The sequence below is a fragment of the Eutrigla gurnardus genome (genome assembly GCF_963514095.1).
Source record: "Eutrigla gurnardus genome assembly, chromosome: 7".
NCBI classification, from domain to species: domain Eukaryota; kingdom Metazoa; phylum Chordata; class Actinopteri; order Perciformes; family Triglidae; genus Eutrigla; species Eutrigla gurnardus.
In genome coordinates, this window is record NC_139921.1 from 24,434,125 (window position 1) to 24,459,435 (window position 25,311).

Sequence of the window (25,311 nt, forward strand, 5' to 3'; positions counted from 1 at the left end):
GCCTCTTCAGTCACTCGACATAAACACAATGAAACGTCTTCGTCTTTCTGCTCTTCCAATAATCACCAATCATTAAGGTGTCATCGTCTGTTTGCCCCTCCAGGTTTCTCTCCAACACCTCCTTCACCGGGGCCACAGGCCTGATCCAGGTGGATGCCGGCCTGTCCCGGGTCCTGTCCTCCCAGCTGTTCCACGTGTGGAGCCTGAAGAGGGGCGCTCTCGGCCAGCCGGCCTGGGTGACCGTGGGCCAGTGGACCCGCGGCAGGCTGGAGCTGGAAGGGGGCATCCTGGGCCTGGTGGGAGGGTTCAGGAGCAGCCAGGGCCTGGGTCTCGGAGCCGGCGTGAGGGGAGGGGACGGCCAGGGGGACGGCGGCGCCGGAGGGCGCTGGAGGCCGGGGGACTCGGTGGAGGGACACCGCCTCAGGGTGGTGACGCTGGTGGAGCACCCGTTCGTCTTCACGCGGGAGGTGGACGAGGACGGACTGTGTCCGGCCGGTCAGCTGTGTCTGGACCCCAGGACCAACCGGTCCGACGTACTCCAGAGCCTCTTCAACCAGCTGCACAACCCCAACAGCACGGTGGCAGACTGGGACGCCAACGGTGAGTTTCTCAGAATGATGCTGAAGAACTCCTGGAAAACTTTCAAGTTGTGGGAGGCATCATCTCCAATTCTAAGCTCCTCTTCTGTAAACCGTTAGATCTCTTGGCTTAGACCTCGTTCCTCTATATCACTGGCCTCTCTAGTCAGGACTGCAGTTCATGTTAGACGTAAAATCAATAAGGGATCATGCTTGTTCGGTCCAGCTAAGAAAAAAATCTAGCAGGTGCGATGTCTCGCCTCTACAGCTACAGCTCTATTTTATGAATAAAGAGGATTAAAGGCATTAAATCAATAAGGGATCAAGGCTAGCGTGTCCAAGAAATACCAAGTGCTATATCGCCGACTAAGGAGATTGGTCGGCTACCTATACAGGCCGCCTCCTGTACAGCAGGAACACAAGGTGTTTCTTTAAATGGAAGACGGTTTATAGAATATTGGATTGAGGATGGAGTTCACAAATTCCATATTCTGGTGTTGGCACAAGCTTCTCCTGTACATTCTTCAGGGTGTTGTAGCTCAAGGTCAGTGTGACTGAATGTATTCCTCACCGAGGCCCGGGGGCGGTGAGAAACCCCCCAAACCGTGAACATGTGGTAGGCATCTCACGTCGTCCTCTCCTCCCTCGTGTCAGACCTGCCGGAGGACCTGAGGAAGTGCTGCTACGGTTACTGCATCGACCTGCTGGAGAAGCTGGCGGAGGACATGGGCTTCACCTTCGACCTCTACATCGTGGGGGACGGGAAGTACGGCGCGTCGAGCGGCACGGGCCGCTGGACGGGGCTGGTCGGGGACCTGCTGAGCGGGAGCGCTGACATGGCGGTGACCTCGTTCTCCATCAACTCTGCCAGGAGCCGAGTCATCGACTTCACCTCGCCCTTCTACTCCACCAGCCTCGGCATTCTGGTACGGACGTCTTTAGATCTAAGTTTGGGGGTTTAGATGTTAGTGATCAGGGGGACGCGGAGCGTGTCAGCGGCAGCATCGTCACTGTAGCTGTGATACTACTTCTGTCTGACTTGATAATTTGGCCTGCTAGTACTTAATTTGTCCGTCTTTCTGATGTGGAACACAGAATCATTAGCTGTGAATAATGAGTTTATGAAAGCTTCTGAAAGTCCGTAATGAAAGGGTTTAAGGGTAGTAATGAGTCCGAGAGGCGTCTTGAGGAGCGCTCTCAGCAGATGCTTCAGAAGAAACTGCTGCAGTCTCTTTGATTTGTTCACGTCTCCCTCCCTGCTGACAAACTGCAGCGCCTAATAAGATCTGACAATACAGTTCCATTTGGAAAAATGTGATTTCTTTCCCTTACAAAATGATGGATAGCACGAAATAAAATCAATGTGTGGCATTTTTATATGTTTATATATATAAATATGTCTAGGAGTGTTTGAGAGAAGTTTACGGAGATCCTACAAACTGGAGGTTGAATTCTAATCACTATTTATCACACAATACTTCTGCAGAGAGAGTCTTTTTTTCTTTTAACCCCCCCAGGTCCGGAGTCGGGACACGGCGGCCCCCATCGGAGCCTTCATGTGGCCTCTCCACTGGTCCATGTGGGTGGGCATCTTCGTCACGCTGCACCTCACCGCGCTCTTCCTCACCCTGTACGAGTGGAACAGCCCCTTCGGCATGACGCCCCACGGCAGGAACAGGCTGCGCGTCTTCTCCTACTCCTCCGCGCTCAACCTCTGCTACGCCATCCTGTTCGGACGCACCGTCGCCACCAAGGTAAAGCCCCGCCCCCTCGCGTGATGAATGGGAGGCAGAACTGCAGAGATACGGGGGAGAGGCTGTGCATTATTATTATTAAGAGTAAACAGTCGAGAGAGCATGTGGAAAGAGGAAGTTGGAGGGGGAGGATTGATGGGGAGAGGGTGAGCTGGTCGGCAGTGATGAAGAGGAGAGATACGGGAGGATAATGCACCGACGGGAGGAAGAGGGGAAAGGCTAAGTGGGCTGACAAAGATTGAAGGCGTTATGGAGAGGATGATGGGATTGGATGAAGGAGGGACTCCCCGAAGTAGTCAAAGTTGAAAAGGAGAAGGGAAGGGAAAAAAAGATGGCTGACAGGAAGCTGGTGAGACGAGGTTGGAAGGCTAAGTGGAGGGAAAGGATCTGAACGAGGCTGACGTGGAGGAGGGCAGACGGGCGATGATATAAAGGAGAGAAACGAGGCGAGTGGTCTGCCAATTTTATGAAAAAATGAAAACATGTATAACCCTTCAAAGATTAAAGAAAAATGGTATTTTGGGCTATAAATCCGTCAAAAGATTAAACGTACCTTTGCAGCAGAAACCTGTCAGATTTGACTGATTATGTTTTCCAAACGGCCAAAAAAACATTATTATGCAAACTTATGCTCCCTCTTCAAGCACATTCTGATTAATATCACAAAACATAATGATTCCTGTAACACGCCATCTCATTTCTTTAATCGGACGTTTCCCTACAGGAACCGGTGATTAGAGAGACCTTCCCGGAGTTCAAAGGTCGCAGGTTTGATCCTCACACAACTGGGAATGTGTCATTTAAGGGCGTGTGTCTGTTAGCAGCTGTGACCTTAGAATGCCCTTGAGCAACACTTTGAAACCACGGACCGCTGCCTTTACAGGCATTAACAGATTTCTCTCATCTGACTTTAAAAAATCATTTATCTGCACCTTTATTCCTGTTTTATTATATTTAACATAATGTGTTAAAAAATCACTATTGTGCATGGAAAACCCAAAAAATGTATTTGTTAAAAAAAAAGGGTGGTTTTAACTTAAATGGAAAAAGTTAGTCTCAATTTAATCTGGATCCCTTCCAATAATAATAAAAATAATTATTTCCCAGGAGTCACCTTGTTTGCAGCGTTCAAGTTTAATAAAAAATTTAAAAGTCAAATAAATCAAATGGAGAAACTTTTTTCTTTTTTTTTGGTTCTTTTCGAGAGCCGATGTGTGAAGAATACGTTATTTTTATGGGACTGAAAGAATTCAGTTCAAAGCGTGGCACATTGACCGTGTGGGCTGGTAGCTGCTACTGTGGAGGCCGGTGCAGCTGCTCATACTGGATCTGGATCTGGTTCAGGACTTCAGCAACTTGGAATGTTCAGTGAAAACTTCCTGTGTGAACGGAACGTAAAGGAAGCTGATAAACAGGCGGCAACCTTCGCTTCTGGAAAAGTGAAACCAAAGTGGGAGTGCCTTAAACTTGCATTCCCTCTACTGGCCACCAGGGGGCAACTCCTCAGGTTTTAAATAGAAGTCCGATTGCTTGGAATCTGGAGTCGCTCCTCCTCAGTCCAAATATGGTCACAGCGACTACGTTTTTCTCATATGTACAGTCTGCGATCTCCGCATTTTAGTATGACATCACGAAGAACGTAGCCGTGGAGTTTAGAATGTGAAAGCTAATTTTAGAAGGAGTCTGCTGGAAACATTAATGTGGAAACGGTGTTTTCAACCAACTCTGGAGGGATACATCAGCTTCGTTAGCTAGCTAGTGCTGATTAATTCTGCCGACAACAGGCGCCTTTTAACTCGCAGAAATGGAATATAACAGGCAACAAATTAGAAGCCTGTTTGTTTGTTTAGCCTTATCATTAATCCTCAACGAGGTGCCCGCGTAGTGAAAATCATTTCTTTTAAGTTTTCTTGAGTCAGTAGCGTGCCGTCCTCCCTTTTCCCCCCTTTGCTTTTTTCCATTCAACTAATTGCGGTAAGAGTTTGAAAACATGGATACGCCGTCGTAATAACAGGCTACAACCTTGTTTGTATAATTAATGTCTCATTATTCCCAAGCTTTGCTCTTTAAAACTAGAGATCCGTGTGTTTGCTTCAGTTAAGTGGATTTTAATTGGTGGAATATGTAGATGATGAGTGTTCAGGTGGATTCGCTCCCCGCGGCAGGCCGTTTTTTATGGAAAAAGATGTTTCTGATGATGGAACAACAGTCACACTTTGTCAGACGTTCCTCCTCCTCATCAGCTGATCTTCTGGTCTGTCTGATGAACTCCATTAACGTTAGTCAGGATGCATCGTGGTTTCTGAGGGAAGGTGACAACGAGAGCCTCTGGGTGCTCTGCATTTATGTCAACGCCTGAGAGCAACTTGCTGGCAACCTTTTGTGATGTTTGTTGTCTGTTTACGACATGGTGACATCTTTCTGCTTTGAACTTTGATATTTTTGGATCCACTTCATCGTCGAGAGCTGCGATGTTTTCCCTCCTCTTCAATCATTTTAATAATTAAAAGCAGAACAAGCAAACAGGAAGTCTCTCTTGCGTCTCCACTCTGCAGACTCCGAAGTGCTGGACCGGCCGGTTCCTGATGAACCTGTGGGCCATCTTCTGCTTGCTGGTGCTGTCCAGCTACACCGCCAACCTCGCCGCCGTCATGGTCGGGGAGAAGACCTTCGAGCAGGTCTCGGGAATCCACGACGAGAAGGTCAGGCCGCGTGCAAGGACACACACACACACACACACACACACACGTACAGTAATCTCACACAAGGGCAGGCTAATGAGGATCGTGTGGAATTATTAGCGACGGATTATCGTTTTTTCCCATACATCCCTCAACGCTGTGTGAATGTGATACGAGCCCCATCGTGATCTCCACCCTCCTCTTTCTCTTCATCACCTTCACCGCCATGTCCACCCCCACCTCCACCACCCAGCTGCACCACCCGTCCATGGGCTTCCGCTTCGGGACGGTGAGGGAGAGCAGCGCCGAGGACTACATGAAGAAGAGCTTCCCGGAGATGCACGACTACATGCGGCGCTTCAACCAGCCCACCACCCCGGAAGGAGTGCACATGCTGAAGTAAGACACCTCATTAAACTCCCCCAGACCTGAACAATCGAGTCACGTCCACGCTTGTTATCTGTGGTCGTCTGTATTCCGTCCTCTTATTTTTTAATGCGCACTCTGCATAATAATTCTGTCTTCAGACAACGAGAGCAGAAAACCTGGCAGATTTACAGACATGAATTTGAATACGGAGCCCATCGTGAAAATCGTCCCTCGGATAGAAATCAGCGGCGCCGTTTCTCTGCTAGTTAATACACTTCATGATGTCACCTGGAGACATTCTGGCAGTCGTCCAATGAAATAGTGGAACAACTCCTTTATACGTTCCATCCATTAGATCCAGATTCAAGCCCACAAATCAATTACCAGGACTCTCTGATGTTCATGACCGAGGCTGTTTTCTGTGTACCGACATTTCTATCCGACATCAAAACACACATTTGTGCTTTTTGTTGGATTTCCCCTTTGATTTAGTTGTGTACTGTGTGGAACCGTCGCTGAGTGTTTTCTTATTGTGTGAACAGGCTGTTTGTTTCCCACCTGACGGCAGCAGACACAGGTGTAAGTCAGGTGAACGGCTGTGAATGAATCGTTCCTGGTGATTAAAAGTGTTGAATGGGGGGTTCAGGGACACGCGGAGGAAAAGGAGAAAAGATGAACGCATGATGTCGGATGGGGATTGTGAGAAGATGAAAGCGGGCAAGGCGAGTTTATTTATATCGCACAATTAATACCGAAAAGCAGTTTAAAGTGTTTTACATAAGCATGCATTAAAACATGAAAACAAAAACACAAACCAAAGATAGAACAGAAATAATTTAAACAGTAAAGTGGTTCAGGTTGTGGTTCATTCAAAGCTAGTGGAGAATATGAGAGTTGAACAATCATTTCAGAAGTTGAGGTAATAATATTAATAATAATAATCACAATAGCAATATTTATAATAATAATGTATGTTTATTTTTTCAAACAGCAATAAAATACTCAATAATGTTAGAATAACTGAGGGAAAAGATGAATACACTTTAAAGGATGATTATACTTCACTTTCTTTTCAATGTCAAAAATATAAAGTGGCAACATAATAAATATAAAAACGAAAGCCGAAATGAGAGAGAAGCCTTTGGATAAAGAGGAGTCTTGAAATGGAGTTTAAAGGAGATGAAGAGAGAAGTTCCTCAGGCAGGTCATTCCGAAGCCGAGGAGCCGTAACAGCCAACGATCAATCCCCTCCAGTCTATAAGCGTGAGCTGCAACAGCCGGCCGGCTCCTGCCTGAAGATCTGTGGCTGCGCACCAGTTGGTATATATTATATATATATATATATATATATATATATATATATATATATATATATTCAGGGGCCGGCAATGAAGTGCTTCACAAGTAATAAGTAAAATCTTAAAAACAGAAAAAAATGGTCCGCCAGTATGAGGCCATTAAAGTTGGAGTAATGTCCTCTTTTCTTGGTTTTCTTGTTCAGAGTCTCGCTGCCGCATTTTGCACAATTTGCAGTCTATTAATTGATTTCTGATTTATATCCGTTAAAAGGCCATTACAGCAGTCCAAGCCTGAGGAAATAAAAGAATGAATAATAGTTCCACTGTCATTTAAAAACCAGCATTCGTCATATCCCGAGCAATATTCCTCAGATGGCAGTAGCATGACTGGATGATGTTAGTGTGCTTTTTAGAAAGTGAGGCTATTTTTCAAAGCGCACACCCAGACTCCTGACACGTTGGTTAACACCTAGAGAGGACTCGATACTGGGATGCAGATTGTCAGGACTAATAAGGACCTCGGTTAAAAATCTGTTAGACCAAATGTAAGATAAGTGTGTAGACTTTACTGGGAAATACACCTGTGTATCATCAGCGTAGCGGCGGATGGACTTTTTATATTTCTGTGTATAATATGGCCGAGTTGGGGTCAAGGTCAGATGTTTTAATTCTTTGAAGTAATCTGGGACGTTGCCAGAAGAGAAAAGAACTGAAAGAGACATTTAGGAGACGTTATACCTGCGGGGTTTGAGGAGTGGTGAAGGTGTGCCACGGTGATCATGAGCTCGTTTAAAGCGTCTCGCATAAAACTTCATAAAAGAGCAACGCCGGGGCAGGAGGGATTAATAAAAGAATCAGGAGCAGGACTTTTATTGCATCTCGCTGATCATTAAAGAGGTCAAAAATGTAATACGTTCCTCACTCGATGAAAATGTACAGCGTTTAAAAGAACTCTAGGGCTCTGCTTATTAGTATGAATTGAATTATTTACCCTCACATTCCTACTCAACTCTTTTATTTGTCCTCCCTCCACCTCTGCTCCACCCGTCTGCTTCTCTGATGAGTTCAGATGCCATTATTCGTCAGGGTGCCAATCATACAGTATGAAGGTGCAACGGCCTCTGAAGGGAGAGAAGATTGTTCCCCTTTAATATGTAGCGGGTTTGAAGTATAAGTAAGTAAAGTACAAGTACCTCACATGTGTACTTAGCTGCAACATTTTATGAAATGTAATAAATTAAATTGCCCCGCTGGGATTCAGACATGTGAGACGGCCATGTGCTCACCCTGTCTTACCCAAGTGCAGATAGACAGAAAGCTGTGCCCCACACACACACACACACACACTCCTCAAACACAATGCCTACTCCGTGGAGCAGCAGCAGGAGATGCTGAGATAGTGCATGTGCTGACTTTGTGATACAAGCCAGAAGATACAAAGTGCTTGTTCAGAGAAAGAGATGAGAACTGGGGGGGGAGGAAGATGAAGGCGGCGTTTGTTTGCGTGCCGAGGTGAAGCCGGAGTGGGAAGTCACTGCAGTGCAGAAAACAAGGAGTGAGGCGCTAAAATACTGTGTTGGCAGATCTACTGACCCCAATACTGCACTCAAATCTTCATGGAGAAAAAAAAAAAAAAAAAAACCTCAAAAAGCTTCTCCTGGAGAGACGGAGCCCCGGGCTACACATGCTGCTGCACATGAACACGAGGCTCAGAGGGAAGCAAGACCTCCACACAGGCTTATAATACGGTCCTACCCACACACACACACACACACACACACACTCTTATCCCGAGGCCTGGCATCGGATAGCTTCCGGACCCTCTTAAGTCCCAAAACAAGTCAATCCTCTCTCTCCTATTTGACAGGCCGAGCCAGAGAAAAACAGTCTGCTCTCTTAAGTAAACCTTTTATTCAGCCGTAAACAACCCGAATAGCAAGTTTCAGGTAATTTGATCAGTCTGCTCTATTTTTCCCAGTAGCCTCTCTGTGTGCATGCCTTTTCCAATACTCATGCTTGTTTATCCGTCTGCCGTCGTGATTCGCTCGGACGCGTTGATGCGTGCGCACAAATACGTTGGTGTAATTTGCGAATACGTTCGTGATGTCGGGAAGTGTGCATCTTTTTCCTCCGTGTTTGTGCGAAGGTTTTGGTATTAAAATCCGGCGGCGCTGTGAAACTTATCTCCCGGCGGCGGCGGCGAAGGCTGGACGCGGGGGAGCGGGCTATAATTAGGGGTCAATTACGGTCAATTGGATCGATATTGCGGGGTAGTAGGAGGGTCTTCGGCGGTGTGTATGAACGCCTTATCAGCCAGCCACAGAGGCTGTTGGTTTAAGTAATGATGTATGTGTTTAGACAGAGTATTAGGACGCGGTTAATCTCATCCCCGTGTAAATGACACAAACAGGACGAAGGCGAATGCAGGGTTCTTCCCGCGAGGCTCTGGGGAGGGATGAGAAGGTTTGAGAGGCAAATCTGATCTTCAATCCATGCTTCTGTCTCCCTGCTGTGGTGTGTGTGTGTGTGTGTGTGTGTGTGTGTGCTGGTGGTGAAGGACAGATCCTCCTGCCCTGGATGCCTTCATCATGGACAAAGCCCTGCTGGACTTCGAGGTCTCCATCGACGCCGAGTGCAAACTGCTCACCGTGGGGAAGCCTTTCGCCATCGAAGGTGAGCTCTTCTTCTCTTCACGTCCAGTCTTTATTGCTTCTTTTTCTGTTTCCTCTCTCTAAAGCGTCGACCAAATTTACTGCCGAAGCCACTAAATGTCTCAACGTGAACTTTAACCTTATATAATAGCTGCATTCTTAACTCCAGATACTAAATACAGTGAAATAAATTGACCTTGTGGGCGCCTGTTTTCCCCCCAGGTGGCAAGTGAGTAGCCACAGTGTGATTAAGTACACACACACACACACTCAGACACACACAGACCTGTGCATGCACTCACACACACATACTGAACCATGCAACATAGGCAAACATTCCCACATGTATGAGATGCGCACACACACACACACACACTCACTCATAGAATCCCGTTGGCTGACAGTGATTCACTGGATCAACTTGTAACGCTGCAGGTAAAAGTCGAGTATCGAGTCATTTATTATTAATATCAACGGCCAGTCAGAGCCCTTTATGAATGATCCCTTCCAGGTGAAATGTAGTCATGAATAGAGACGGATCCACTCAGTCAAATAATGGCTAATGATCCACTGGAGGAGCGATCATATTTATACATCGCTACACGGATCAGCGAGGAAATGGTTTCCTTTTAGACTCTCGCTGGGAGGATTTTCCAAAGCTTCGCTTCTTCTTCTTCTTCTTCTACTATCTGCACGAAGCATCGCCATTTCAACCTGAGCAGGCGAGGAAATCAGAGACGGCACAGAACGGAGGCATGGGAGGAGATGGCAAAATCCATTCTCTCATGTTTCCATCTCCACTGTTTTCCTTCTGCGACCATAACTTCCATCATGCGTACGACCGAAACTAAAACTGCAGGGGGAACGTGTAAATTCACACATTATTAATATTAGATATTAATAGCCCGTTCATATCTTATTCTGCAAACATACATGCAACTTAAATCACTGCTTTGTTAGTCAGCCAGTCAGTTCTGTTTCTGACTGATTACAATTACGTTGAATAGCTCATAATAAATTAATATTTCAGAAATCACGATCTTCTTTCGCACAATAGCCAGATGTACAATATTATGACTAGCAGCAGTAATTACAGCAGTAATAGTTTCCTGCTTGCTATAAACTGAATACATATAAGCAGTGGGATTTTACTGTATCATGTTTAGAAATAAAGCCTGTCAGAAGAGATTGCGATAAAAGTCCGTTGCTCTCTTCCGTTGAGGTAAACATAGGTTCTGAGTTTTCTCCTGAAGGTGACTTTGAAGTGACAGAACACATTTATTGGATGTAAAACCTCCAACTCAAACCCAGCCGTAGGAACTCCGTTCAGGTATAGAATCAGTGTGTGCACTCGTGCCTGGGTCGATGTGCATTTAAGTGTTTCAGTTCCCGCCTCTCCCGTCTCTCCTCCCGCCTCCGAGACGATGTCGAAGACGTAAATAGATTCTAGTAATGCTGGCCACGTGGGACCCGACGCTATCTTTGATGCCGATTCTCCGTCAGTCAAAGCGTAGCCTCGGAACGACCCCGCTCCCACGTTGCCTCCTCGCTGCGCGACTCACCGGAGATCTGCTCCTTTTCTTACGCTGCAGAAACGCCAGGAGACATGGCGATGGTGAGGATGAGAACGCGGTCTCATCGGTATGTAGAGCGGGTCGTTTCTTGATGACGACCCGGGTTCATTGTCTACATGAAAAGGCCGGCGAAGAATCTGTGGTAACCATTCACTCCCGCGGCCTGCGTGAGGACGAGGAGGAGGAGGTGGGAGGGAGTAACTCAATAAGTCTGAATGGGGAGAGGAAGAAAGGGCAGGAAATTGCCTGGACAGGAAATATGACAGCGGAAACACAAGAGGAGAGGGGATGGAGAAAAAAAAGTAAGTGAGAGGAACCTCAACAAAGGTAAAGAAAGGGAGGGTGGGGGAGGAGGGTGGGGGAGGAGGGGGGAGGGAGGTGGGAGTTGAGCACAAGAAGGAGATAGAGGGCTTTCATTTGCCCACTGCCAGTTTGCTGCTTTCTGCACGGCGAGTGATAAAAGAGTCCGGCCAACAGAGTCCCTAATCAAGACAAACCTTCACCCGAGCCGATGGAGCGAGGGAGGGAGGGATGGAGGGAGGGGGGAGGATGTGGGGGTGTTATTTGGTACATATGAGGATGCAGGCAGGATTTCCAGAGTGGTTTGTGGTCAGGAGATACAGAGAGAGGAGTTGGGGAGACGCTGCAGGCGGGGGATGCTGCCGAACGCTTCAGGCTGCTTAAGTGGAGAGAGACGGCGTCGCTGTGTTTCCACTGAGTGCTGCTGGGAGACGTTTACGACAGCCGAGACACACCCATTAATAATATCGCTGTGTGTGTGTGTGTGTGTGTGTGTGTGTGTGTGTGTGTGTGTGTGTGTGTGTGTGTGTGTGTGTGTGTGTGTGTGTGTGTGTGTGTGTGTGTGTGTGTGTGTGTGTGTGTGTGTGCAGTCGAGCAGGACGAAGCGCGACTGCAGATCAAAACCAGGCTGGCAGGAGAAGTTGTGTTGCCGCCTTCGTCTTCTTGTGTTGAACTCCAGAGTAAAACAAATAGCCTCCAGTTAAACAACACGCCTCACAGAATGTGTTCATTCAATCGATCGGTCCAATTATGTAAATAATATGTATAATCAGTAGAGCAATTTTCCAAGTAGAAATGGCAACCATCCCTGGTTCCTGCTGGCCAGATGTGGGGAAGCAACGTTAACACGTTGTGCCAAATTGAATTACATACATTATACATATCTTACCAATGGAATGGAATCATATTGCATTTTTAATGAATGTCAGCATGTACAAACCGATTGCTGCTGTTGACGACAGCAGCTCACTTTAACCGTTTGCTGTAATTAAATGCATCCGAGAGGAGGAGAAACTGTTATGAATCTATAATTATAAAACATGTGAATAATTTGTTGCCCACGCAAACGGGGGGAAACACAGGTTTTCATAACACCTGAACTAGACATTATTACAATATATAATAAACCCCAGGGGCCAGTAGTTCACCTCACTGCCATATGAATTAGGTTGCTTAGGTTACCAAAAACATGCAGGCATGAACCTCTTTCTTCTGCTGCTATGATGATGCAATCAGAGTTTTATAGAGAATGTGACAGGGGAAGTAAAAGAGTACTTTTACAAGTACATCATGAAACAAAAAGTAGTGCTTAGGAGCAAAGATAACAGAGAAAATGTTTCAAAATATAATCATTTATGAACGCCGTTCTTTCTTGGCCTCAAAACAAGGCGGTAAAAATGAAATAGAGTTTATATATAAAGAGTTTCTGGGTAGAGTTGGCGTGCGGCGGTGGATCAGCGAGGAGGCGGGGGCTGCGTTTGAGTGACAGCGTTGGCTTCGTGATGGAAACGGCTGCTCACTTGTATCTCCCTATTTGACTTGAGTGCTCGACGGAAACGTGGTGGAAACAATGATGACAGAAAAATGGTGCGTCTGCTGGAGAAAAAAGAACGACGAGCGAGACAAAGCAACGGACTCGGGGGAGGAACCAGAGATAAAGACGAGAACGGAGTGAGGCAGAAATAAAAACGGAACTGAAGGGATGACAGAGATAAGGGGGGAGACTAAGAGAGGGGGAGACTAAGAGAGGGGGAGACTCACAGCAATGGTGGGAGAGGAATGACCTCGGCGGGTGAGGAAGGAGGGGTGAGGGAATCAAAGAGGAGGGGAGGTGGAGGACGGTTGAAGGAAAGGAGGGAAGTGCAGATGCTCTACGTAGGAAGTGTGTGACACACACCTCGACAGCCAACACACTCATTCACAACCAAGCAGCTGCCAAGTCACACACACACACAGTCTCACACACACACACATGCCAAAGGCCATCGGCGTGACTTCCTTCCACCCCAGTGGATGGAATGAAACTACCAACCCCAGGAGGTCTGGTATGGCAGTAAATCTCTTTTTTTATTTGTTTCAAAGCCGAGGGCAGATCCCGTCATTCTGGACCCTCGATGTGGACTGTAATACAGAAACACTCGGCAGCTGACTGTAATACAGAAACACTGGGCAGCTGACTGTAATACAGAAACACTCGGCAGCTGACTGTAATACAGAAACACTCGGCAGCTGACTGTAATACAGAAACACTCGGCAGCTGACTGTAATACAAAAACACTCTGCAGCTGACTGTAATACAGAAACACTCTGCAGCTGAGTGTAATACAGAAACACTGGGCAGCTGACTGTAATACAGAAACACTCGGCAGCTGACTGTAATACAGAAACACTCGGCAGCTGACTGTAATACAGAAACACTCTGCAGCTGACTGTAATACAGAAACACTCGGCAGCTGACTGTAATACAGAAACACTGGGCAGCTGACTGTAATACAGGAACACTGGGCAGCTGACTGTAATACAGAAACACTGGGCAGCTGACTGTAATACAGAAACACTGGGCAGCTGACTGTAATACAGAAACACTGGGCAGCTGACTGTAATACAGAAACACTGGGCAGCTGACTGTAATACAGAAACACTGGGCAGCTGACTGTAATACAGAAACACTCGGCAGCTGACTGTAATACAGAAACACTCTGCAGCTGACTGTAATACAGAAACACTCGGCAGCTGACTGTAATACAGAAACACTGGGCAGCTGACTGTAATACAGGAACACTGGGCAGCTGACTGTAATACAGAAACACTGGGCAGCTGACTGTAATACAGAAACACTGGGCAGCTGACTGTAATACAGAAACACTGGGCAGCTGACTGTAATACAGAAACACTGGGCAGCTGACTGTAATACAGAAACACTCGGCAGCTGACTGTAATACAGAAACACTCGGCAGCTGACTGTTATACAAAAACACTCTGCAGCTGACTGTAATACAGAAACACTCTGCAGCTGACTGTAATACAGAAACACTCTGCAGCTGACTGTAATACAGAAACACTGGGCAGCTGACTGTAATACAGAAACACTCGGCAGCTGACTGTAATACAGAAACACTCGGCAGCTGACTGTAATACAGAAACACTCGGCAGCTGACTGTAATACAGAAACACTCGGCAGCTGACTGTAATACAGAAACACTGGGCAGCTGACTGTAATACAGAAACACTCGGCAGCTGACTGTAATACAGAAACACTCGGCAGCTGACTGTAATACAGAAACACTGGGCAGCTGACTGTAATACAGAAACACTGGGCAGCTGACTGTAATACAGAAACACTCTGCAGCTGACTGTAATACAGAAACACTCGGCAGCTGACTGTAATACAGAAACACTGGGCAGCTGACTGTAATACAGAAACACTCGGCAGCTGACTGTAATACAGAAACACTGGGCAGCTGACTGTAATACAGAAACACTGGGCAGCTGACTGTAATACAGAAACACTGGGCAGCTGACTGTAATACAGAAACACTCGGCAGCTGACTGTAATACAGAAACACTCGGCAGCTGACTGTAATACAGAAACACTGGGCAGCTGACTGTAATACAGAAACACTCGGCAGCTGACTGTAATACAGAAACACTGGGCAGCTGACTGTAATACAGAAACACTCGGCAGCTGACTGTAATACAGAAACACTCGGCAGCTGACTGTAATACAGAAACACTGGGCAGCTGACTGTAATACAGAAACACTCGGCAGCTGACTGTAATACAGAAACACTGGGCAGCTGACTGTAATACAGAAACACTCGGCAGCTGACTGTAATACAGAAACACTCGGCAGCTGACTGTAATACAGAAACACTCGGCAGCTGACTGTAATACAGAAACACTGGGCAGCTGACTGTAATACAGAAACACTCGGCAGCTGACTGTAATACAGAAACACTGGGCAGCTGACTGTAATACAGAAACACTCGGCAGCTGACTGTAATACAGAAACACTGGGCAGCTGACTGTAATACAGAAACACTGGGCAGCTGACTGTAATACAGAAACACTCGGCAGCTGACTGTAATACAGAAACACTGGGCAGCTGACTGTAATACAGAAACACTCTGCAGCTGACTGTAATACAGAAACACTGGGCAGCTGACCGTAATACAGAAACACTCTGCAGCTGACCGTAATACAGAAACACTCGGCAGCTGACCGTAATACAGAAACACTCGGCAGCTGACCGTAATACAGAAACACTCGGCAGCTGACCGTAATACAGAAACACTGGGCAGCTGACTGTAATACAGAAACACTCGGCAGCTGACTTTAATACAGAAACACTCGGCAGCTGACTGTAATACAGAAACACTGGGCAGCTGACTGTAATACAGAAACACTCGGCAGCTGACTGTAATACAGAAACACTCGGCAGCTGACTGTAATACAGAAACACTGGGCAGCTGACTGTAATACAGAAACACTCGGCAGCTGACTGTAATACAGAAACACGCGGCAGCTGACTGTAATACAGAAACACTGGGCAGCTGACTGTAATACAGAAACACTCGGCAGCTGACTGTAATACAGAAACACTGGGCAGCTGACTGTAATACAGAAACACTCGGCAGCTGACTGTAATACAGAAACACTGGGCAGCTGACTGTAATACAGAAACACTCGGCAGCTGACTGTAATACAGAAACACTCGGCAGCTGACTGTAATACAGAAACACTCGGCAGCTGACTGTAATACAGAAACACTCGGCAGCGTTCCTCTGCAGCTTTGCCATGAAACACGAGGGTGCCACTTTTTTAAATTAAACGCCGTTAACGGCACTGGGAAGAGAAGTACTCAGGTCTGCTGCTTAATTAAAAGTCGTAGTTGTATGATTTTATTATTAGTCCACACACTGTTATACTTTAACACGAGGGAATACCGAGGCAAGTTATGGTGAATACATTTCTACAAATCAAGCACGATTAATATTTAATGTACCATAACAATGATTTGCATCACAGACTGCGTAATTAAAATATCTTGGATCTGTGGCGGTTTGAACTCTAAATATGTTTTATTGCACGCAAACATCACTGTGCAAAGTAATCAATAAATGCATCTTTCAATTACATACAAAAGTTAGAATATTTCTCTGTGGGATTTGAAGGAATGTAGTGAATTTGTACACAGATAGTACTTAACCATATACTACCTTAAAACTAGTGTAAATATGAAATCAAACTACACATCCATATTAAAAAAAATCACCATCAACAGAGGAAAAATAAAAAGTGACCCAGAAAATAGCTCTAATGGCAGCTTGTTATCAACATGGAGTGAAAGTGGCCTTTGTTTTCTTTTGTAAAGGGAGCCTCGTATCCGTTACCGGGGCGACGAGAGTGAGCTGAGTGGAGTGGACTCTGCATCACACAGAAGTGCTGTGGTGATGAGGTCAGAGGTCAGAGTTGTGGTTTCTGTGTTTTGATGCCCTGTGTGTGATCCTTATGGAACCTGGAAGTGTGTTGAGTCCACAGCGGGAGAACGATGGTTTCCTCCTCTAGCACGTTCACGTTTCTGTTTCATTTCACATAAACCGCTGGAAATCCTTCAGGCAACTTCAGGGAATCCAGCACACAGGAAAGACTTTTACATTTGGTAAATACGATCTTTAGATTTACCTTTCAATGTCTCCCGACATGGCGACAGCTGAGCAGGCGGCTTGCAGCTAACAGTGCGATGGCATATTGATGCTCTGAATCAGGTTTGTTGCACCTCATTGAGGTGCACGGTGATTTAAGGAAACCATTTGAGTAATAAATAAATGTCCCTTCTGGCATGTGAGTGCATTAACCAAGAGAACAGTCAGGTAGAATGCGAGCTCCTCCTCCACCGAGGGAGTCGAGGGGAGCTAAGCCGCCACAACCCCAAACTCCTTGATGTCAGCCCCAAACAAGCCGACAGATTTGGGATGCTGGGAACGGGAATGAGCGCGGGGCGCGACAGTTTGTCATTTTCTCTTGTCAGTGATTCTCAGCGAAGGAAAGTCTCGGATGCCTCTGACAGGAGGACTGGTAGTTTGACGCCGTCTGCAGCGTTGATGCCTCAGATGTTGACTCCGATTCCCAGAAGTCTATCTTGAGCCGAGGCTCGCGCTAATCCATTTATTTTGCAGTATGCCCCCCCCTCCAAACCCAAGGTAGGGATCAGATACCAGCACTCTTTAAAGACTTGGAACCCTCCACGGAAGTCTTTTGGACCCGTTTTATGGAAGGCAACACGAGGCCAGGGATTCCTGTGACACTAAAAAACGGAGGCTAAACCTAATTGATAGCAGAAATAGTGAATTTTTATTACGACGCCGACAGAGAAACTGCATTTAATGCGGATGGGTTACATCTGGCCAGTACTCGATCCACTTAAGGCGGGCAAGTTTGCAAGCCTTGCAGATCATAAAACACACGCAGGATGTCCTCTAGTCTTATCCCTGGCATCAGATATATGCCGCCTATTTTGTTGTTAGGAGCCTCTCAAGCTGTAAGTATGGATGGTGATAAAGGGAGGAAGGAAAACAGCTCGATACCAGGGGACACCTCTATCAGCTTTAGTGCTGCTTCGTATCCAAACACAAATGCTACGAGGTGTTTGCACCGTGCATTATGCATCGTACCCGGCAGGAAAATGGTTGATTCAGATTCCAAGTGAAGCCTCTTTTTTTTCCAGAGGGCATCTGCCCTTTGGCTACCGCACCTGGCTGCTCTCCTTCCCACCGAGCTACACACAGGTCTCCAGTCTGGTTCTGCTGAACGCTGCATATGTATCTCCACCTGTGCGTCTCTTTTCCAGGCTACGGCATCGGCCTGCCCCAGGGCTCGCCCCTCACCCGCAACGTGTCGGAGTTCGTGAGTCGCTACAAGTCCGACGGCTTCATGGACATGCTGCATGACAAGTGGTACAAGGTGGTGCCCTGCGGGAAGCGAGTCTTCGCCGTCACCGAGGTAAGCTTGGGTGGTTGCGTGTGTGGCGTGCTAAGCTAAGCCTTCTGGCCACTGCACTCCTGTAAATGAGGCTCCCTTCGGGGGGAGGATCGTCCCACACATGCACCTCCACACTCAGACAAATCACATGAGCAGCCCCGTTGACCGACCTTAACCAGAGACGAGGCGTGGCTGTCTGAGTGTCCATACGGATTTGTGTCTCAGACTTCCCCTCCCTTCCCCTCCTCTCTGTTTCCAGGACGGGGATCTCTAGACGGAGCACACTGTCTGTATCTATATCTGTTGTTTGTGAAAAGAGATGCAGTTCAACTCCCTTTCGGCCGTCTTTTAGAACTCCACTTCAAAGTCGGAATCATATCGCAAACGCAATTACACAGTCGTAGTGTTCTCCGGTGAAATGGGGGGGGGGGGGGTGCTCGACTTAAACCGGCGTCGCAAATGGGATTCTGTTCGTCCCCATTTGAGTGGGAGAGAGCGGCGGTGACCCCCCCCTCTCTGGAACAACGCGGGGTCGTTGTGAACTCGCCCTCCAGATTGGGAGCAAACGGAGGTCACTGTTGTCGCTGATGAATTTGTCGAGTCAGCGAGGGGCTAATTGCCATCGGGGAGGCGCCGCCGCCGCCGCCGAAACGAGCGGGCGGAGGGGGACCGTGATTACAGAGTATTCGCCACTGTCTCTTCCTGCTTCCTCCGGCGCCCTGAACGCCTCATAAGAGAGGAGACATTATGTCAAGGAGAATGTGGGCGAACCAAATGAGAACACGCTGCTCGTCAATGAAGCCGTCTCGTCTTCCCGTCTCTAACTGCTGTTCCTCTCAGTCCCCCCCCCCCTCAGCTCTGTGTGCCTTCCTGTTCCTCCCACACCCTTTCTTTACTATTCTTTATATTGCGTTGGGCTAACACAGAGATACAACAGTAGAATATCAATTGCATGTTCACAAAAAGTGGCCCGAATGGCAATTATGTAAATCCAAATCATCAATCTGTGTGTTTTCTTGTGTCAGCTCCAGTCTTTCTTCATCTAAGTCCAACCTCTCTCTCTCTGTGTCTGCGCTATCAGACTCTCCAGATGGGCATCCAGCACTTCTCCGGCCTGTTCGTGCTGCTGTGTATGGGAGTGGGCGGAGCCTTGCTGACTTTGGCAGGTGAACACACCTTCTATCACCTGGTCATCCCTCGCCTCCGGCGCACGCACACGCTGCAGTACTGGCTGCACACCAGCCAGGTGGGTGAAGACACACACACATGCACACACGCATGCACACACGCATGCACGCACACACACACACATGCACACACACACACACACACACCAGCATTCTGCTTCCTGCCCCCCAGGACTTAACTGTCATCTTGCAGGTAACCGACGCCCTCTACTGGTGGAAACGAGCATTCATGAATAAGTTATACATTTCATCATGTTTTATAGGACAGATTTCAATGAAACACTTTTGAACGTTTAAGCAAAGCGTATTGCCGATAAACACTTACTTGTTAATTAACTCATTCATTATTTAATTGGACTTCATAAGGGCACCTACACAGTTTAAATTAATTAGTTAATTAAGTAAATAGTGTTCCCAGTGGCATCGCTTCATTCAGAGGTTCTATTCTGAGCGACTTGATTTAGAAACATATGACACGGATCGTTAAATGTACATTTTCATACCTATTTTTGTCTTTTATCACTTTTTTTTACTATGTGAGATATTAACATGTTATATTTAACATGCAATGAATAAATGAAAAAAGAGATCTGTAGAAGCAATAAGACTGTTAGAGCATCGCTACTGTTTTAATAAAAAAAAAACACCACATGAAACACAAATTGGGGATTTAAAGGTCATATTTTGTGTTTTTATGAATGTGTAGCCGTTCCCAAATGAGGTCGCCGTGGCGATATTTGTGAGTGAATAATGGATATCAAGACTGCTGTTTGTTACATCCCTCTAAAAAGGGCAAGCCCTCCCGGGAAGCCTTTAGCATTCATCTCAGCCCGGCTGTGTTCTGATCTGAGAGGATGACATCAGAGTAAGTCCTTCAGGATGATCCCTCCTTCCTTCCCTCAGATATCTTCAGGCGTCTGTGTGTGTGTATATATATATATATATATATATATATATATATATATATATATATATATATATATATATATATCTCAGGACGAATTAAAGCAGTCATACATTGTAACTTAAGAGGTTGGTTTGGTATTCTTTACCTCCATCAAAAAGGGCTTCACTGATACCTTAACCTGTCTTACGGTTTTAAGCATAAAAGAGCCGTCTCTCACTGAATTCACAAACGGTGTGATGAAATAATTCAGAGGAGCACCGCGCGGGGCAGGATTTGGGAGGAATGGCTGTCACTGATGCAACTGGGCAGAATGATGATAATGGGAATTCAAATTCATCGTCTCTCCTGATTTATCTCCAGCCGAAGCTGATGGAGTGATAACGCGTTTCACATCACTAATCAGCAGTTCTTCCTGCTTCCTTCTCTGCCTGCAGAAGATTCACCGAGCCCTGCACACCACGTACGAGGACGTCGGGAAGGAGCTGACCGACGTCGACCAAAAGTAATGACGTCACGCGTTTAACTACCTGTTGCCAGTGTGACAAAAATCCTCCTTTTCTCAAGAAACTGCCTCTAATTTATCAAAAGTCTTAAAGGAAAAGTTTGACGTCTTTTGCTTTTCAGCTAAACGTGAGTTGAAAGACGACCTAGCTTAGCTTAGCATAAAGACTGAGACCAGGGGGAAGCAGCTAGCCTTTCAGCCCCATTAAAGCTCTCTTATTCACATGATCTTGTTTGTTTCATCCTCTCTCGGCTGCTGAATCCTTAATATTATATTTACCGTGCAGACCGTTATCGCTCTTGTCGTCTAACGCTCTGTGAGACGGCTAATAAGCAAACTCTCCAAAATGTAACTATAATCCGGATTAGATGTTGAAAACAAGTCCATTTGTATTCATCAGATGGAACAGCCACACTTGCAGTTTTTCTCCGTTCATACCAAACAGAAGGACTTGTTAGGATGGATATTTCAGCCCCACCTTAGATCTTTTCTTGTAGATAACCCAGACAGAAGTCAGATAGTCCGTCTGCACTTTCATGAACAGTGTATGTGTTGTGTTTGCAGGAATAATGCATCTCTATGCTGTACAGTAAATCTCACTGGATATATGCCCTTTGCTGTGATCTTCCTCTCTTTCACTAGCCCCTCCTCTTGTATCTCAGAGAACTGCACCCTACACAGGAAGCAGCATCAGCCTCCTCCCCCGTCTCCCCCCACCTCCCTCCCCGCCTCCACTGCAGGCGGAGACACCTGCGACTCCTCGCCGTCCCATGAGCACAAGGAGAAGCGCGTGCACTTTGACCTGGAGACGCTCCACAGCTACCGCCTGCGCACGCACACCGCCTCGGTGCGCGGCAGGCCCGGCATGGTGGGCCGGCCCGGCCTCGGCTTAGGGGGGTGGGGGGTTCGGCACCCTGGGGGGTTTCGCCGCCCCGCCGCAGATCAGCCTCCACGCCAACGGGGGCCCCGTCTCCTCGCTGGCTTCTGCCGGCCTGGTGCTCTCGCCGCTGGGGAGCAGGGCGGCTCAGACCAGCCTGTGGGAGGGGGAGCTCCAGGACCTGCAGGGCAAGATCGAGATCTTCCGCAGCCAGCTGAGGGACGCTCTGGCCAGGAGGGCCGAGATCCAGAGCAGCCTGGAGAGAGAGCGGAGCGGCCTGGTGCGCCGGGATACCAGTCTGGAGAGGGAGCGGGACAGGCAGAGGGTTCAGACTATTAACACGGAGAGGAGCAGCTCCGCTCAGGCCAAACAGGCGGAGAGAGACCGGAGCAGCCAGCTGCAGACCCTGAATAACCAGCAGACAAGGAGGCTCAGCCAATCAGGCGGCAGCAGCCAGTTGAACACAGTTAACAGTTTGGACAGAGGCAGAGCCAACCAGCTCCGCTCTGTCAACGCGCTGACGGGCGAAAGGACTGTCCAGTCACGCGCTTCCGCCAGTCTGGAGCGAAGTCGAGGCAACCAGCCGGGCGGCGGCGGCAACGCTGCCACCCAATCACGGAACACTTCCAGCCTGGACAGACAGATGGCCAAAGTGTCACGCACGCTGAACGCTCTGGAGAGGACAAAAGCCAACCAATCCAGTGTGAGCGGCGGGACTTGATTTGAAGGGACTGCGGTTCTTGGTTCCTGCATAGCCGTGGGAAGATGCGCTGCACGGATGGGACGCTTGTATGTGAACTCACACGTTATTTACTGCAATCTCATCGTTTTCACACTCAAATCCCAACCAAAACAACTTCAGCTGCAATAACAGAACAAATGGACATCATTCCTGAAATCATACATAAGCAATGTAATCCTGTGGAATGAAAGCCAATATCACTTCAGCAAAAAAAAAACGATCACGGTTATTGGGCAGTCATGTGACCAGAGGTTCACGAGGAGCCGTCCAATCACAGCCGTCTGACGACACCATAAACATATGGCCTGTTAAAGCACATATTAGAGACCTCAGCATCCAGAGCACAGGGAAATCTAAATTTTAATTAAAGAAAAGGAAAACAACGAACAAAACAACACATTTATGTTATAATTTCCCAAAAATGTGAATAACTGACGAAGCTAAAGCATGTCATTTTACCGCCTTGCACCACTAGAACACTAACGCCGCTGTCACAACACATTTCTGGGGTATTTTTATTGTAAAATCCCATCATTGTAAAAATGTGTCAGAAGTAAAATGGTGTGAGCGCTTCCCTTTGAGGTGGTAATTCCCCCGTGTGATTTGATGGCTCCTGCATAAAAAAAAAAGATTCTATTATGGCAGGAAAAAGGCACATTAATGGAAACTGTTCACCGAATCCTCACCTTTTATGTCTGCCAGGTTAAGTTAGCTCACAGCAGCGCTCCCATTTAAATAGTTTTGCTACCGTGGGTCATTATTATGGGACAGGATTTCATAAAGGGCGAGCTTTACGTCCCACAAAATCACACCTGGTACAAATGATTCCAGCTTTCTAGGAGCTTAAACCTGAAGGCGGGTGACGACCTCCACATTCAGGTCTCATAAAGATGCTATGGGGAGATTTCTGGAGATGAATCCATATTAAAAGTCAGACCTCCACTAACAGCTGAATCACTGCAGTGCCCCTTTAATGACAGCCACAGCCCTTTTCCTGGATACCGTGGAAACCCGGCGAGCCCCCCTCCATTACTTCAGGACCACATTAACATTAATGTGTCCGTCTCCAGCCGCAGCATCAGAGTCGTGTGCTCGGAGGCATCCTTTCAGATATGATGGTTATTAATACCTCCTGTGAGTAACAACCCATAGTTCGTGTGAATCTACGGAAAACAAAGAAATGACACTTAAAACCCCAAACATCAGCATATCTGCTTGGATGGTAGTCAACGGGTTTGTTCACCGTTTTCTTACTGGAGGAACTTCTATCACTGGATACAGTTTGTGCGCTCAGCGAGTGTATTTTTATTTATTTTTTATTTTTGCTGCATGAATTCACAGAGATTACAATAAACTCGCCTCCTGCAGGTCTGAGATGTGACATCTGATAATCCCATATGTGTGAGACTTCACTGCTTTTGCTTTGATCCTTATTAATCATTGAAACGTGCTCTCTCTTCCACCGTTTCGACTAAAACCAAGTGAAGGAAGTTTCCTGTGTCAGTGACGGAGAGAGAAGGCTCTTTGGAGGTTGACTGTGTTGGGACTCATGTATTCAGTCAACCACCAGAGGGCGCTGCAGCCCTGCTTCCCGCGGCTATGGACGATGGGAGAGTTTACAGATGGAGGTTTTTAACTCCACAAAAACACTGAAATAAATATGACGGATGGAAGCTGCATCTTTGTTCTCGTGCATCGGAGGATCTGGGGAAATAAAGCCTTTATGAAACCGCTCCGGCACTAAACAACACCATGTCACCTGACTGTATTGTGACACTCCATCTTGTGTGAGAACACTTGGAACCAGGTGTTGGGGGTCTCACCGCCCCCCTCCAGGGTCTGAGGCATCAGTGACTCTACCGGAAACAGAACTTTAGGCTTTATGGCGGTGTACAAACATTTCAAACGTTGCTGTGGTGTGAAGTGGTTGTGTTCGGATGCCATGATGTCTATGCGGGAGAAATATATATATTTTAGGTCTTTGACTGAGAAAGAGCTTGTGGTACTGGATATTTAAACAAATACTTTTAAATTTACCCCTTATAAGAGAAAAAAAGTGTATCAGCATATTATTGAATTTTATCATGATGATCATTCTCATGTTTTGAAATAAACATTTATATACGTATTTCCTGTGCATTGTCTGGTGTTTTCGGTGTGAACTGCAGAAAGCCTTGCCCTGTCTAGGATGGTTTAAATGTAAGTGAATGAGGAGCACGTTTAAACCCGTTTGTTTCCACTGATGTGTGTGTGATCATCAAATCAAATGTTTTTTTATTGTTATTTTTGCAGGTGAGACTTTCATCCTAAATTGTCGAGGCCACTTTCTACGTGAGTACAAGAAGAAACGCACGAATGAACAACTTTAAATTAAAAAAGCACCGATATGAAACGTGTTGTTTCCAGCTCATCAGGAGGGTAAAACATCTGCCCGACACTGGTGTTCATCCTGGTGAGCTTTAACCAGTGATGGTTACAGGGGTGAGAAGAACATTGGCTTCTTAAAGGAACAGGATACTTAATTAAAATTGAATTAACGTAAATGAACCCACCTTCATATGGCATATAAAGTAAAACATGGATGTTATTCTACATCTTGTGTCCATATTAAAGTAGAATAAGATGGACTTTCTCTCTCATGTTGACATGGCTCCTCCCCACACCTGTTACCAGGTAGCAGCATGTGGACAGATGAAGGTGGAGCATTGAGAGGTTGGAGCAGCTCCAACACTTTTCAGCTGTAAGCTCTAATGTGAACAACCCCATGCGATCCTATTCACCTGTATTAACTGAGACCTTTGAATGAAGTGTTGCCATGCAGCTTCACCGTGTGGGACTTGTTGGATGATTGTGGTGTTGTTTAACTTGTAATGACAGCTTTCAGCCACACGGAGGCACTTGAACCCATCT

At 46.8% G+C, this 25,311-nt stretch overlaps 1 protein-coding gene across 1 annotated transcript in view; it reads left to right on the top strand.

The window, feature by feature from the left end:
- Window positions 1-24,508, top strand: part of LOC311015746 (glutamate receptor ionotropic, NMDA 3B-like) — a 30,040-nt gene extending 5,532 nt beyond the window's left edge. Inside the window, 11 exon segments of the mRNA XM_084013160.1 lie at window positions 104-600; window positions 1,233-1,504; window positions 2,096-2,332; window positions 4,888-5,034; window positions 5,267-5,412; window positions 9,238-9,353; window positions 18,056-18,207; window positions 19,268-19,432; window positions 20,715-20,782; window positions 21,425-21,671; window positions 21,676-24,508. Coding sequence (XP_083869286.1) covers window positions 104-600; window positions 1,233-1,504; window positions 2,096-2,332; window positions 4,888-5,034; window positions 5,267-5,412; window positions 9,238-9,353; window positions 18,056-18,207; window positions 19,268-19,432; window positions 20,715-20,782; window positions 21,425-21,671; window positions 21,676-22,380 — 2,752 coding nt within the window. The 3' untranslated portion in view covers window positions 22,381-24,508.
- The last annotated feature ends 803 nt before the right edge of the window (window positions 24,509-25,311 follow it).